This window comes from Labeo rohita, chromosome 1, assembly GCF_022985175.1.
Source record: "Labeo rohita strain BAU-BD-2019 chromosome 1, IGBB_LRoh.1.0, whole genome shotgun sequence".
Lineage (NCBI taxonomy): Eukaryota > Metazoa > Chordata > Actinopteri > Cypriniformes > Cyprinidae > Labeo > Labeo rohita.
Genome location: NC_066869.1, coordinates 14,347,273 through 14,362,239, shown reverse-complemented (window position 1 = coordinate 14,362,239; position 14,967 = coordinate 14,347,273). Strand labels below are relative to the sequence as shown.

The following is a 14,967-nucleotide window of genomic DNA, read 5'->3' as shown; positions in this document are numbered from 1 at the left end:
GTTTTCCCATTTATTCAGTTTCTTCTGTGTTGATGGAAATAGGAACAAGAGCCCTTCCTTCCAAGAGCCCAGCACTTCCTTCAGCCTGAGGCTTAATAATTTTACTTTTGGTGTAGAAAAACCTTTATAGTTACCAAAAATATAACTTTTGGGGTTTTTGTTGTTAAAAATAAATAAGCAATCATAGGCCAGGTGAAGAAAAGTAATTAAGTAATGCGTTACTTGCCATAAAACGTAGCCAAGTAACACAATTTTCTAATAACTTTTTCATAGAGTAACACATGCAATGCAATATCTTTAAAAGTAACTTCCCAAACACTTGTCATCACTGTGATTGCTGATCTATTTAATGCTCCTTACTGAGCAAAAGTATTAACTTCATTCAAAAACAAAACAAAAACAAAAAAACAATCTTTTGAACATTACTGTGTGTAACTAGTAGATGTGACTCTCATAAGATAATGCAAACATAACAGTGATGACTCAGAATCTCCAGCCAGTCTGAACACATCAGCTTCAGGCTAATGACGCCACCCACTGGAAACAATGAGCAAAATCTCTTATTGGCTGGTTTATGTAACCCGCTGCGGCTTTCATCGACACAGATGGAACACATGAAACATGTTACCAAACGCTCCAGTTAAAATCATTTTTATTAAACTTTTCCTTCATAGTTTATTTAAACATTGTGTGACGTAAAAGAAAACTAAAGTACGGGAGAAAAAGACAATTTTCTCCCAGAAAACAAAAGTAGTTACATAAGCAATGCTTCTTTAACTATTGTGATGTCATTTCCTGTTTATCAGTGGGATTGATATAGATACATTTATACACAGATCTGCTACAGCTCCTGTTACAGTGACGCTGCTCATGTACTGTCAGTAAACAAACGCTGAGTCCAATATACAGGATATCACAGAAGCTTTTTTCCACCATGGAATAGAAAAATAAAAGATATTTGTGACTTTTATCTCACAATTCAGACTTTCTTTTAGAATTGTGACTAAAAAAAAGAACTTTGACTTTTTCCTCAGAATTCTATTTTTTTGCCGCCACGGAATTAAAAATAAAAATGTAAAAAAAAATGTTAATTATGACTTTTAATCTTGCAAGAATCAGAATAGTGAGTTTGTATCTTGCAATTCTGATGTTTTCAAAATTGATAAGTCAAAATTTTGAGGTAAAATGTCACCGGACCATTTTATTTTTTTCTCCCACTGATACAAAAACAAGCTTCCATATAATAAACAATGTATAAGCATCAAAACTAATTAAGAGAAATAATAACTAATTCATAATATTGACATTTAAAGCATAGCTCTGGCAAAAATGAACATTTTGTCATCATTTACTCACCTTCATGTTGTTTTTTTCTGCTGTTTAACTCAAAAGAAGATTTTTTGAAGACTGTCGGGAACCAAATTGTTGCCGGCAGCCATTGAATTCCATTATACTTCTTTTCCATAATATGGAAGTAAATGGGTACTGGCAACTGCTTTTTCAAAACGTCTTTTGTGTTCAACAGAAGAAAGAAACTCATACAAGTTTGGAACAGCATTAAGGTAAATGATGACCAAATGTTCATTTATGGGTGAGATATGTCTTTAAAGTACGAGCTTCCCAGGATTTGGTTTTCGTTTTCCACTTTATACCACATAAAAATTGCACTGGATCATAATGCTGTTAGAAACGTGGCAAACGACTAGCACATGTCCGAAAAACGACGAGCTCACTGTGAGTGTTGTGTTGGTCACGCTCAGAGGACCACTGAAATGCTGTAGAGCACAAATCAAAAACAAAACAACAGAAGAAACGCCCGAACAGGCGAACGGTCCACCAGACGAGAGAGAGAGAAGGCAGCGGCTGAAGGAGAGGTCGCCGTAGCAACCCCACTGGGAGCCATAGTAACGGAACCCGCTGTTCAGAGGTCAGTTATGACATCGCAGTCCACCGCTTCCTTCAAAGTTCCAAAGAGGAAGTTCAAAGCTAGTCGCGCTCCTCTAAAAACGCCGGACGTCGTCGTCCGAAAGTGCTTTTGGATGCTTGTCTAAATGAGCGTACGGAATTTGAGCCGTTTAATCCGGCAGACGGTTGGACGCGTGTTTGTCTGGTCATGCATCGATGTGCATGCATGATTCAATATCAGGCAATGTTTAATTTGATCCTCTCTTACTCTCCTTATCTTTTATATTCTCAGTCTTTATTGCACTCACACACACTCACACTCACTCACTCTCTCTCACACACACACGCACACAAGCAAACACACACTCACTTCCTCCTAACTCAGCTGTGGCTTATGGTTGGTAACGTTACTGTCGTTGGTCTCAGCAGCATCCTCCGGAGGACGTCTTGACCGGCGTGCTCTGAATCTTGACGTTGGATTTCTCGGGGCCTCCCGCGGTGGCCCCGGGGCCCATTCTCTTCTTGATTTCCGCCGCCATGGTCATGAAGGCCTGTTCCACATTAGTGGAGCTCTTCGCGCTCGTCTCCAGGAACGGGATGCCAAGAGAGTCAGCAAACTCCTGAAAGACAGACAATAACAGACTGATCTCAGACTGGGCGGGTGTGTGTTTAATAATGGATTTTATTTTAATAAAACTGTTGATATGTGTGTAAAAAAAAAAAAAAAATAAATAAAAATTAAATAAATAAATAAATGAATGAATGAATGAATGTATATATACTGTATATATATATATATATATATACACACATATACACACACACATACACATATACTACATATATACATAAATATATTTACAAATTGAAATTAATGTAGAACAAAAAGTTTTTTTTATTATTATTATTTTTACATTTAAAGCATTACATTTTTTACATTTTAAATAATAAAGAAAAACTCAATTATTATTTAAAATATATCTATTTATTCATATATCTATTCATTATTTCACAACTAATAACGATATAATAAAACTTATGGTTTGAAACCAAGAAAAGGTTTTTAAATTAATTATTTACAAATTAGAAATTACGTATTTATTTATTATTTAAATATAAACAATTTAAATAATTGTTAATTAAATTATTAATCAGCCAGTTTTTTGGGTTGCAAACCAGGAAATTGTTTTTTTTAAATAGATTATTTTTGCATTATTAATAATAATTATTTATTATTTAAAAATAAATATATTAATTTGAATTAATAATCGGCTATTTTCTCAGTTTGCAATTAGGATTTTTTAAAATACATGATTAATAAATTATTTATTATTATGTTACTATATTTAATCATTAATGGCAAATAGTGATTAAATAATTAGTAACTTAAACAGGATATGTTAAAAAAACAATCACTTATAAAAATGTAATTATTTATGAATTAATAATCAATCGTTAAAACATTTAATCAGCCAATTAATTTGATCAGTAAAAAAAAAATACATTTAAATAATTGAGCTACTCTCTCAGTTTGCAATAAGAAAAGGTTTTTTTTTTTTTTTAAATACAAGATTAATACATTATTCACAATAATTATTTTATTATTTAATCATTTATAGTAAATAATTATTTATATAATTAGTAACTATCTCAATTATTAATTAGCCAGTTTTTGGAGTTTTAACCAGGAAATGTCAAAAAGCAATTATTTATAAATGATTAATTATTATTTAATAATAAATAATTATTTAAACATTTAATCAGCCCGTCTTTATTATTAAATATTATAAATAAAATTGAAATACATTTAAATAATTAATGAGCTACTCTCTCAGTTAAATACATGATTAATACATTTTTCATTATAATTATTTTGTTATTTAATCATTAATACTAAATAATTGTTTAAATAATTATTAACTATTTAAATGATTAATCAGCCAGTCTTTGGAGTGTTAATCAGGAAAGGTATATATATATATAAAAAACAATTATTTATAAGTTATTTATTAATAAATAATCATTTAAACAGTTAATCAGCAGACCTTTATTATTCAGAAAGTAGTAAGTAAAAATGAAATACATTTAAATAATTAATGAGCTACTCTCTCAGTTTTCAATAATTAGCAACTATTTAAATGATCAATCAGCCAGTCTCTGGAGTCTCAACAAGGAAAGTTTTAAAAGAACATTTATTTAATAAGTATTAATTAATAATACATAATCTTTTAACCATTGAATCAACCACTCTTTATTATTTAAAAATACTAAATAAACATCAACTATACTCAACTATATAATCAAACTATATAATCAACTATAATGATTTATTATTTAACAATTAACAATAAATAATAATTTCATTGACTGTTAATGATTTAAAATATTAATCAGTCTTTCAGGTTGCGACCAGGAAAAACAGGCTGTGGGAGAGATAATTCAGTAAACTGTGCTAAAACAGCTGTTTAGTGTTATAATATTGGTGAATGTAGTGCTCTGTTAATGGGACAGATCATGTACCTTCGCTGTTGTGTAATCCACAACTTTCTTAGTGGTCAGATCACACTTGTTTCCCACCAGGAGCTTGTTGACGTTTTCACTAGCGTAGCGATCGATCTCCTGAAGCCACTGTTTGACGTTGTTGAAGGACTCCTGAAGAAACACATCCAGAACAAAACTCACATGAAAACAGCACTGATACACGACCGGCTGAACACACAGAAACGCTTCACGCTCAACACGGCGTGTGAAAGGTCACGCGAGCGTTGCCATACTAAAGGAATGTTTGGTCACCTGATCCGTGACATCGTAAACAACGATGATCCCATGAGCGCCTCTGTAGTAGCTGGACGTGATGGTGCGAAATCGCTCCTGACCGGCTGTGTCCCACTGACAATACAGAAAACACACACGTTCAGTGTGGAATTATGTATAAAATACTCTTTTAAAATAAATTAATACTGTTATTCAGCAAAGGATGCATTATATTGATTAAAAGTAAAAGTACAGACATTTAGAATGTTACCAAAGATTTCCATTTCAAATAAATTCCGTTCTTTTGAACTTATTATGCATCAAAGAATCCTGAAAAATGTATCAGTTTTCACAAAAATTCTATTCCTGAACATCAAATCAGCATATTAGAATGATTTCTGAAGAATCATGTGACACTGAAGACTGGAGTAATGATGCTAAAAATTCAGCTTTGATCACAGAAATAAATTATATTTTACAATGTATTCAGACAGAGAACAGTCATTTTAATTAGCAATAATATTTTAGAATTTTTACAGCATTATTGATCAAATAAATGCAGCCTTGTTGAGCAGAAGAGAGTTTGAAAAACACTTAAAACTCACCGAAAGTAATGTAATTAATGTGTTTTTGGATGCTGAAGTGCAACAATACATGAAATCAGGTGTTAAAGCTCAGTGCACTTACAATCTGTAGTTTGATGGTCTTTCCGTCGAGCTCTATCGTCCTGATTTTAAAGTCCACTCCAATCGTGCTGATGTAGCTCTCTGTATACGTGTCGTCCTGAGGAAAAGTACACACGTAATAACAAATAACATATTTACCAATGGAAGATACACTAAAAAGAACTTGCGAAAATAACAGCTTTCAGCCAAATTTTAGCTGCATTTGGTTTTCCGCAGAAACGACACCCTTCACCTTTAGCATACAGCTCTTTGACAGTCAAATCACCTGTGCAATAAGAGCCATTATCTGTGTGTGTGTAAACAGGATCTTAATGTTAGGCTAATAACTTACAGCGAAACGCAGCAGAAGGCAGGACTTCCCAACACCGGAGTCACCGATCAGCAGGAGCTTGAACAGGTAATCACTAAAAGGGAAAGCACCAGACAATTAATCACATCCATCAGCAGCTGGTGATCACTCCCAGTCAGTTGTGTTATGTGTGACATGGAAGTGGGAATTACGTTATGCAACACGTGTCATTATATCTCAGTGGCAGGCGTTAATAATGAGCATGTGAGCGCAGTGATTCATGAAACAGTGAAATTATAAACATACAGTACCAGTCAAAAGTTTTTGAAGGAGTCTCTTCTGCTCACAAAGCCTGCATTTATTTGATCTTAAGTACGGCAAAAGCTGTGCATTTTTGAAATATTTTTACTATTTAAAATAACTGTTTTCTATTTAAATATATTTTAAAATGTAATTTATTCCAGTGATTTCAAAGCGGAATTTTCAGCATCATTACTCCAGTCACACGATCCTTCAGAAATCATTCTAATATGCTGATTTGCTGTGTAAAAACATATATTATAATTACCAATATTTAAAACAGTTGAGTACATTTTTCAGGATACTTTGATGAATAGAAAGATCCAAAGATCAGCATTTATCTGAAATAAAAAGCTTTTGTAACCTTATACACTATACCATTCAAAAGCTTGCAGTCATTTTTTTTTTAAAGAAATTATAGAAATGAATACTTTTATTTATCAAGGATGCTTTAAATTGATCAAAAGTGATGATAAAGACATTTACAATGTTACAAAAGATTTCAATTTCAGATAAATGCTGTTCTTCTAAACTTTCTATTCATCAAAGAAACCTGAAAAAAAAAAAATGTACTCATCAACAATAATAAACCTTTTTTGCGAAGCAAATCAGAATATTAGAATGATTTCTAAAGGATTGTGTGACTGGAGTAATGATGCTAAAAATTCAGCTTTGAAATCACAGGAATAAATAGCATTTTTTTAAAATATAATCAAATAGAAAGTTATTTTACGCAGTAAAAATATTTCAAAATTTTACTGTTTTTGTTTTTTTGTGCAGGCTTGGTGATCAGAAGAGCCTTCTTAAAAAATATATATATATTACAGTTCAAAAACTTTTGACAGGTAGTGTAAATGGAGGAATATTACATCTCGGGGTCATATTTCACCTCAGAATCAAAGAGAAAACAACAACAGCAAATAAGTTTTGCACAAAGACTTTTCTTTTCATCTACTTTTGATGTGAATTAGGCTCTATGCATTTTCTTGTCAGGCTTCCAGATTCACATGGTATATAAACACAGCAGCCATTCAATACTACGGTGCTACCCTGGTAAAAATGCAGATTTTGAAAGGGTGATGTGGTAACAGGTGATTTAATTACCCAACAGCCCTTGAAACAAAACTCAGCATGTCATAAACTCAGGCCTAAGATCACATTTCATCACCACAGGACTGACAGCATTTGATAAACTCTCTGACAGGAGTTTTTAATCAGCCTGAGGATGATTTTAACTCATTGTAAAGACGACAAGATGTTTAATTAAACAGACACTTTGTTCAGTTTCATTCTTAACTTATCAGTTTCATTACGACGTGGCACTTGAGTGTGTCAGAGAGCTCCACAAACAGCCTGACAGCTATAATAAATAATATTATTTGAAACATCACTACACATGTGTATACAAAACTCCTTATTTATGCAAATAATTACTTTTGAATTAAATCGAAACGACTACCGGTTGGTTCACCTGGTTAAAACATGCGCAACACAGCTGCGCTAGTTATTAATAAATTATTCCTAGTACATATAGTATACATTTGGTGTACTTTAGTGTGTTATTCAGCTGACACAATGATGATTTGACTGAAAAACAATGAAGTGCGCCTTCATGTGTTTGATGTGTCATCAGCGCTTTTCTACACAAACTTACTATTCAGGATTCATGATGGACAGCGCACGAAAACTTCCGGTTTATCTGTTGTTTTCTTCTCCGCGATGAAGACGATTAAAGTTAGAGACTCGTGTGATGGCGATGGCCGTTATTAATCGGTGTTAAAAGCGGTTTTATGAGAGAAATGAGCGGAACCGGGATCCGGACACACGTAAAAATGGCCACTCGAGTCGAGAGTGAAGCTTGAATCATAAGAGAGGCGATGCTCGGTCACTTTCGCTGCACCACTCGCCAAAATAAAAGTTCTGACAGAACAATTATAAATGTGAAGGAACATCATGATTATTTCTAAACATACGTTTTCTAAAAATGCTTGGTTATGTACACTACCAGAAAAAAAAAACATTTTTTTTTGCTTATTTAAAATAACTGCTTTCTACTCGAATATATTTTAAAATATTTAATTTGTGTGATCCTTCAGGAATCATTATAACATTCTGATTTATTATTATATTGAAAACAGTGTTTGGGTTTCTTTGATGAATAGGAAGTTCATAAAAACGGCATTTATCTGAAATATAATTTTTTTGTAACATTATAAATGTCTTTATCATCACTTTTGATTAATTTGAAGCATCTATGCAAAATAAAAGTATTCATTTCTATAATTTTAAGATTTTGAATGGTATAGTGTATAATGTTACAAAAGCTTTTTATTTCAGATAAATGCTGATCTTTGGATCTTTCTATTCATCAAAATATCCTGAAAAATTTTATTCAGCTGTTTTAAATATTGATAATACTACTACGAATAATAAGTGTTTCTTGAAAGGCATATTAAAATGATTTCTGGAGGATCATGTGACACTGAAGACTGGATGATGCTGAAAATTCAGCTTTGATCACAGGAATAAATTATATTTTAAAATATATTTAAATAGAAAGCAGTTATTTTAAATAGTAAAAATATTTCACAATATTGCTGTACTTTAGATCAAATAAATTCAGGCTTTGTGAGCAGAAGAGACTTACTGTTTAAATCTCACGGTTTAAAAATGTTTGACTGGTAGTGTATAGCATATTACAGAGCTCATTTGGAAGACTGTTTTTTTTTCCATACGACTTTAGTTTTGCCAGAAATCGTAAAAGTTTATTTAAACCTTTTTAAAAACGCTTAAATAACTTTTAGTTGATCAGCACTGAATCTATTTTTTTTTTTTTTTTTTTCAGCATTGTTGTGTATTTGAACCCTTTCCAACAATGACTGTATGATTTTGAGATTCATCTTTTCACACTGAGGACAATTGAGGGACTCATATTCAACTATTACAGAAGATTCAAACACTCACTGATGCTCCAGAAGGAAAAAACGATGGGGGTGAAAACTTTTTAAATTTGAAGATCAGGGTAAATTCACCTTATTTTTTCTACTGGGAAACATGTAAGTATCTTCTGTAGCTTCTGAAGGGCAGTACTAAATGAAAAAAGATGATATTTAAGCAAAAAAAAAAAAAAAAAAAAAGTACACATCTTCATTCTGTTCAAAATTTTTCACCCCCTGGCTCTTATTGCATCATTTTTCCTTCTTAAGCATCAGTGAGTGTTTGAACCTTCTGTAATAGTTGCATATGAGTCTCACAGTTGTACTCAGTGTCAAAAGATGAATCTCAAAATCATACAGTCATTGTTGAAAAGGGTTCAAATACACAAAAATGCTGAAAAAACAAAGAATTTGTGGGACCTGAAGTATTTTTCTGAAGAACAGCAGGCAGTTTAACTGTTCAGAACAAACAAGGGACTCATGATCAACTATCACTAAACAAAAGACAACTGTGGATTATTCAGGTAACACACTCAAAAAAATATTTCAGCCCTTAACTTAATTCAATTACGTACAAAATTTCCATGCATTTGGATTACATAGTTTTAACTTAAACAAATCAGTTAAACTTAATGTGATTCAAATGCATCAGTCTTACGTAAATGAAACAGGTAAAGTTGATGTAATATTTCCCAGTGTTAAACAAACCCTGCTCAGTGTTCATGTGTTTCCACACTACAGAGTATTCAAGTAGCATTGACACAGTGTTGGAGTTAAGGAGATCATTATGTCATGATTGACCAATAATGATGAACACCTGTTGTTTACAAGCAGAATCACCGAAGGAAAGAGAAACACAAGAATCAGCCACAGCCAAAGAGAAAATGAACTTAAATAAATTAAGACATTAAATTTGACTTGACGTTTGACTTGATTTCTGTCATATATCCACAAATATTATTTCAGAACATCTAAACAGAGGTTTAGATATTTTTTTTTTTTATTTTTTTTTTTTAAAGTTTCAATTGACCTCACCATCATGGCGATCAGGGTTTACTTTAGTTGGACTCTTGACTTTTGGTCTTTTTTTTTTTTTTTTTTTTTTTTTTTTGGCTGCTGTAGTTATGTGTATGAAGCACATTTATTACAGCAAAATAAAAAAGCCAAAAAGAAGTCTGATTCTTGGTTAGTTTTTATTGCTTGTTAAATCATTATCATCCAGTGTCATGATGCACTGATCTCATGCAGTGGTTAGTCTATTATATTCATAATGTCTACAACAGGTGTATGAGCTATTATGGATGTTTATCTTATACACTAAACCTTGAAATCTACAGCATCAGTTTGACACATACAGACATCAAGAATCAGCATTTGAATCTCAACAATGGTGACATTCAACAGCTTCATGCTGGGTAACAGCAGATTATAAAACTCACCCATGACTCCCAGCATGCAGCTGTTGAATGTCACCATTGTTGAGATTCATATGCTTATTCTTGATGTCTGTGTGTGTCTAAGTAATACTAGAGATCTTAAAGTAATAATAGTAACAGTTCATAGAACTACTGTAAATATCATGAAACTTACAGGTAAACCATTGAATGATATCAGCATGTCAGGCCACTGGATGACTATTACAACATCAATAATAATTAACCAAGAACACTTAATAACAACAGTCTGTGGGACCAAATAACATCATCAATTACTCAAGTTTAAGGTTAGTCATATAAACAGGCAGAGTGTGTCTAAATTATCTTTAATAATTGTGTCTTGAATTCTGTTCCAGGGCCTAAAAATATGACATTGTGACATATACTCTAAAAAAAAAAAAGAAAAGGTGTCACTGGGGTGCTTTTAAATATGGTACAAATTCGTTCTGTTGAAAATGTTCTACCCCAGTGACAGCTTTGTATCACACCACAAGAGAGTGTGGTCAGTAGTTTTCTTTCTTCAGAGTTGAGATGCAGTTCTCACCAATAGTTTCATTGCGGAAGAGGGCATAGTTTTGGTCTTAAGACATCTTGTCTCACCACGGTCTTTGTCCTTACTTCTGTTTTTTATATTTGCTGTTTGCAGTGGCATGACTTTTTTTTGTGGGTGAGACTTGGGAAGTGGATTTTTGCACACTTCTCCTTGAATTGTTATAACTTTTGGCGGTCTATAGTACTCCAGATGTTTTTCCAGGACTGACCGATTAGTACAGCTCAAAACATGACAGTAACTGACCATTTTCTGCAGCAATAATAAGCAAACTAGATAGTAAGGTACATAGACAAACTTAAAGTAGTTTTAAAAGCCTGAAGTTTGAAGTTTTTCCAGTTTTAACTAGTTTAAAGTAGTTTTAATGTTAGTTGCCTGGCTACCTCTCAGACTGCAAGCAGTATCAGCCCAGATCTGGCCCACATCATAGTTTTCACACGGGCCAAGTTTGGGCCGGATCTGGGCCAACACTATGTTGCTGTCTGGGTTGGTTGCTGTGGTGTTGCTATATGGTTGCTAGAGTACTTGGGGTGATTGCTAAGGTGTTGCTGTGCGGTGTCTACACTGTAAAAAATTGCACTGTAAAATAACAGTAATCTACTGGCAGCTGTGGTTGCCAGCATTATACTGTTATTTTATAGCTCTCTACCGTTAATTTACAGCTCTTCATTTTTACAGTATGTTACCGTTATTATACCATGTGGTAACTCATTTTATTTTGGAAACCGATTGCTTCAAACCATTTGAGTTTTAAAAAAACTACACTGTAAAAAATTGCACTGTAAAATAACAGTAATTTACTGGCAGCTGTGGTTGCCAGCATTATACTGTTATTTTAAAGCTCTCTACCGTTAATTTACAGCTCTTCATTTTTACAGTATGTTACCGTTATTATACCATGTGGTAACTCATTTTATTTTGGAAACCGATTGCTTCAAACCATTTGAGTTTTAAAAAAACTATTGTTTATATGTTGTTAGTACAGTGAACTTATTTAATTTGAGTCCACTAAGAACAATATTTCTTAATATAAACTCACAAACACTTAAAGTGTAATAAAGAAGCAATTGACTTTTACTCAAATCTTTATAGATTGTCATTAACTAACAAAAGCACAAATTTGTGTAATAAAGTGCTTAGTAAAGAGATTGTCACTATATCAGCAATTCCACAATTACTGTCTTTAAACAAAGCAGCAAAACATCAGTGTTTGTGGCTCATCATTGCCTGAAGCACAAGCTCTACTCTCCAGCACAATGGTGACCCACAAAACTAAATTAAACTGACAGATCTCTCTTGTACAAAAACACATCAGTTAGACACAATCAAATATTTACTCTCCTTACCAGTTAATGACTTTCCATAATTGTTTTTCTATGAACATTCACTAATATTTTAGTGAAAATAACTCGATTTGCTCGGTAAATCTGACTGTTGTGTTTTACAGTATATTACTGTTTTTTTTCTTGAATTAACAGTAATCTACTGGCAGCTCGGTTGCCAGCAAGTTACTGTTTTTCTACAGTGTGTTGCCGTAAATTAATTACAGTTTATTACTGTTAAATTACATTTCATGCTGTTTTTTTTTTTTCCATCATACATATTTAACCCTTTAAAACCCACAGCAAAATCCTCAGTTTTAAATGAACACTTATAATGTGTCAACACTACAGAGTGTTTGAGTAATACTGAATTAGTGCTGAAGTTAATGAGATAATTATATGATTGATCACGTTCTGATTGAGCATTAGTGATGAACACCAGCTGTTAACAAACAAAATCACTGAATGAAAGAATAACACAAGAACAACTGACTTCAGCCACAGCCTTAGATGACATCAACTGAAATAAAAGAAGACATTAAATCTCTCAAGATCTGATTAAACTCCTAAAACAGCATTACCAGCTTCAATTATTACCACACTGACTTTATTTCTGTCAGACGTCTACAGAAGAGAGTTAGGTTTTTTTTTTTTTTTTCACTACCACGGTGGAGATCAGTGTTTACTTTAGTTGGGCTGTTGAACCTCGACATTTTAAGGTTAATTTTTTAGTTTAGTTGTTGTAATTATGTATGTTTACAACATGCTTGTTATAACAAAGAAATGTGTATATATATATATATATATATATATATTAAAGACTGCAACGAAATCTGGAGTTGTTTATGGTTTGTTAATAACACAGGTTTTATCCAGTGTGTTTTCTTTTATTGAATATTGATGTGAAAAAAAAAAAAAAAAAAAACTGGGTATGCAGATATAAAAACACCACTAATTTAAAAAAAAAAAAAAAAAGTTCTGTAAATTTTAGATACATCAAGAATCATGGTATGAATCTCAACAATGGTGAGAACAAGTCATGGGTGAGGTTTTGTAGTGTGCTGATACCCAGCATGCATTGCATGAAGCTTTCGATTGTCACCATTGTTGAGATTCATATGCTGATTCTTCATGTCTCTATTTGAGTATAAATGCTACGGTAGTTCTAAATTTTAACTATTAAATCCTTCTTTTCTGGTTCCCACATTATTGAAAGATCTCATGCTGCAACACACTTTGTGGAAAAAAAAAAAAAAAAAAAGCAACAACAAATAAACACACACCCAAAAATAAACTCTTAATGAGTCTCACAAGACTCAGAACCTGCTCAGTAGATGACATTCATGCCCAACTTGACATAGCTGACATCAACTGACCAGCATTGCTGTAACTAATGCATCATAAAAACCCAGTTACAACAAATATTGTATGTTTGAATGTCAAGAGTCAGGAGCCCAATTAAAGCAAACACTGATCTCCACAATGGTATCGTCAAACAAAACAATAAAACATCATCATCTAAACATCTGTTCATTCTCAATAAGATCTTCTATAGACATCTGACAGAAATAAAATCAGTCTGGTTAGAAATGCATGAAGTTGGTAAAGCTGTGTGTTGAGTTGTTTAAATTTTCAGTTGATTTCATCTAAGGCTGTGGCTGAAGTCAGTTCTATAGTTCTTGTGTTTGTCTTGTTTCTCTTTCAATCAGTGATTCTGCTCATTAACAGCAGCTGTTCATTAGTATCTGAAGTCACTCATTAGTTTTCATTATCTCTGTAAGGTGGACTATATTAGTAAACTCATGTAGGGAATAGTGAATGAGGGTGTAGAGTTTGATTTTAAACACAGTCTCTGAGTGTCGATTTTGAACGCTGTTAATTCACGATACATAGCAGCAGGCCACTTTTTCGAAAATGACAAATAATACCCAGAATGCACAGTTTTAATGGAAAACAGCATGTTACTGTCAAAATTTGGCCGTTTTTTTACAGCAATTTTTAACAGTGTATTGTTTATATGTTGTTAGTACAGAGAACTTATTTAATTTGAGTCCACTAAGAAGAAATATTTCTTAATATAAACCCACAAACACTTAAAGTGTAATAAAGAAACAATCGACTTTTACTCAAATCTTTATAGATTGTCATTAACTAACAATAGCACAAATTTGTGTAATAAAGTGCTTAGTAAAGAGATTGTCACTATATCAGCAATTCCACAATTACTGTCTTTAAACAAAGCAGCAAAACATCAGTGTTTGTGGCTCATCATTGCCTGAAGCACAAGCTCTACTCTCCAGCACAATGGTGACCCACAAAACTAAATTAAACTAACAGATCTCTTTTGTACAAAAACACATCAGTTAGGCACAATCAAATATTTACTCTCCCTACCAGTTAATGACTTTGCATAATTGTTTTTCTATGAACATTCACTAATATTTTAGTGAAAATAAATTGATTTGCTTGGTAAATCTGTCTGTTATGTTTTACAGTATATTACTGTTTTTTCTTGAATTAACAGTAATCTACTGGCAGCTCGGTTGCCAGCATGTTACTGTTTTTCTACAGTGTGTTGCCGTAAATTAATTACAGTTTATTACTGTTAAATTACATTTCATGCTGGTTTTTTTTCCATCGTACATCTTTAACCCTTTAAAACCCACAGCAAAATCCTCAGTTTTAAATGAACACTTATAATGTGTCAACACTACAGAGTGTTTGAGTAATACTGAATTAGTGCTGAAGTTAATGAGATAATTATATGATTGATCACGTTCTGATTGAGC

At 32.6% G+C, this 14,967-nt stretch overlaps 1 protein-coding gene across 1 annotated transcript; it reads right to left on the bottom strand.

The window, feature by feature from the left end:
* Positions 1-635: 635 nt before the first annotated feature.
* On the bottom strand, positions 636-7,798 carry rab1aa (RAB1A, member RAS oncogene family a). The gene is made up of 6 exons (XM_051109143.1): positions 7,589-7,798; positions 5,677-5,749; positions 5,347-5,442; positions 4,699-4,794; positions 4,426-4,557; positions 636-2,525 (listed from the first exon to the last, which is right to left on the bottom strand). The coding sequence occupies exons 1-6, from the start codon at positions 7,600-7,602 to the stop codon at positions 2,328-2,330; spliced, it is 609 nt and encodes a 202-aa protein (XP_050965100.1). The 5' UTR covers positions 7,603-7,798; the 3' UTR covers positions 636-2,327.
* Between the last annotated feature and the right edge of the window lie 7,169 nt (positions 7,799-14,967).